Genomic DNA, 1,968 nt, shown 5'->3' on the forward strand with positions numbered 1-1,968 from the left:
AGGGATATTGGTTTTGTTTTAAGATTTTTTTTACTACGTGTTTGTTATAATAAAGACACATGAATTAAGGTCACGTATTTATCATTGATAAAAATGGAAGATGATCAATGAATACCCTATTTTTGGAGTATACAAGCGGAAGAAAGACAAAACTGATAAAAGAAAGAAATATAAGCAAATAGGATAAAAATGTTGGAGTTGTAAATATTGGAATTGGAGTAGGGATCATATTACACATTTATTTATACGGTATGATAATATGTAATATAAGACGAATGCAGGTAATACTATCTTTTATACTCTATTTTTATCACTTAAAATAATTGAAATTTATTAAAAAAATATTACTTTTGGTGAATCCCACTTTTAAATTAGGATTAAAAAATTGCTAATGCTAAGTGATACTTGAAAAAAAAAAGGATGATTTGAAATAAATTTTAGCAAAACAAAAGAGTGTTGGAAAAATAGTTTCGCTTTGTGTAGAATATAATAATAACTTCTTTTTTTTTACATTTTCTGTTTCTTTTATGTGTTATTTAAGGTTGTATGTAAAAATTAAGAAAAATAATATTTTTTTTATTATAATAAAATAGTTATGGAAAATATTTTTTTATTGGGTTTTTTATTTTACAATAAATACATGTATAGATTAATTAATGGTGAAAATTAAAGATAAATAATGATATAATTGATAAAAGAGTAATTAGTATCATGTAGAACTCTGTAAATGATAAATAAATAGAAATAAACATTTTAAAAAAAATCCGACACTTTTTTTGATCAGACACCTTAAAAAAGAAACGGAGGGAATATATAATAGTAATAATTAGTCTTTAAACATTGGAGATCATATTTACCTGGACAACCGTCAGCAATGTAGGGATTACGAGGAGAAGGAGTAATATAGTAGTATGCTTCATATCTGCAGGAACATCTCCGACCAGAGTAATTATATCGTGAAGATGTAATATTAGTGCCTTTACAGTCAACATATGGAGATGTAGGGAGTTTGAGGGTAGCATTCACAATCTCCCACTCAAGTACCGCAGGCACGAAATCTATATCCTTCAGTTTGCCAACACCAAGTAAATTGGAGTACCCATATTGATATTGATATGGATATGGATATCGATATCCATTTCGACATTGATATTGATATGGATCTGGATTTGGCTGATTTTGTACAATCATGGCATAACTGCAGTGGTTACCTTTTTTATTCTCATTTAAACCTTTGATCTCTGGGGTATATTCCGAAAGATACATGGGCAGGGAATTCTCACAGCAGGACTCGCCATTGCATTCGATTGTTCCAAGGTTGGTGTTCCCGACATCATCGTCGTTGTCGCAGATGGACACACAGCCACTTACTGCAGACCCTTTTCCCTTCAGAAAAGCAATGTTATTGCAACCTGCGGCAACAAATTTGTTATTTCTCTGGGAATACACGAAAGGGCTTCCTTCCAGCGATATGTTGTTGACCGCAGGATGTTTGGTTGTTTTTGTTCCGCAGTTGTTACTGCGGTAAATCGGATTGTTGATATCAACTGTGCCTCTATTCACATCAAAGGATAACACCTCCACTCCTAATCCTATAGACTTGAGGTAAGGTCTAGTACTGTTTCTGCATTCTATTTCAAACCATTTTCCTGCATAGCAATCCGAACGGTTCATTCCAAACGGATAAGGAATGGGAACATCTCCACACCCCGAATCACACCCAGGCTTTGCTATAGGCCACGTTGTTGAATCTTCTTGTGCACATACCTCTACTTGCATGGGCCATATTATAATCACCAATATGATCATGATAATATGAATTACGTATACTACCGATTTCAGAATCATTGTGGCTAAGTACTAAGGAGTTTTCATTCAACTTGCTTCGAACCAAGTTAAGTAGAGGATGTTTATGCTTCCCAGAATCCTGATAATACTGATATAGCCTGATTAAGCAATTTCTTGGTT

General features: G+C 32.9%; 1 protein-coding gene across 1 annotated transcript in view; it reads right to left on the reverse strand.

Annotated features, from left to right (window-relative positions):
• The window catches only part of LOC100775935 (wall-associated receptor kinase-like 8), a 9,177-nt gene extending 7,209 nt beyond the window's left edge, over positions 1 to 1,968 (reverse strand). The window contains exon 1 of the mRNA XM_041005297.1: positions 858 to 1,968. Coding sequence (XP_040861231.1) covers positions 858 to 1,848 — 991 coding nt within the window. The 5' untranslated portion in view covers positions 1,849 to 1,968. The remainder of the gene's footprint in view (positions 1 to 857) is intronic.

The sequence above is a fragment of the Glycine max genome, chromosome 9 (genome assembly GCF_000004515.6).
Source record: "Glycine max cultivar Williams 82 chromosome 9, Glycine_max_v4.0, whole genome shotgun sequence".
In the NCBI taxonomy this organism is placed as follows: domain Eukaryota; kingdom Viridiplantae; phylum Streptophyta; class Magnoliopsida; order Fabales; family Fabaceae; genus Glycine; species Glycine max.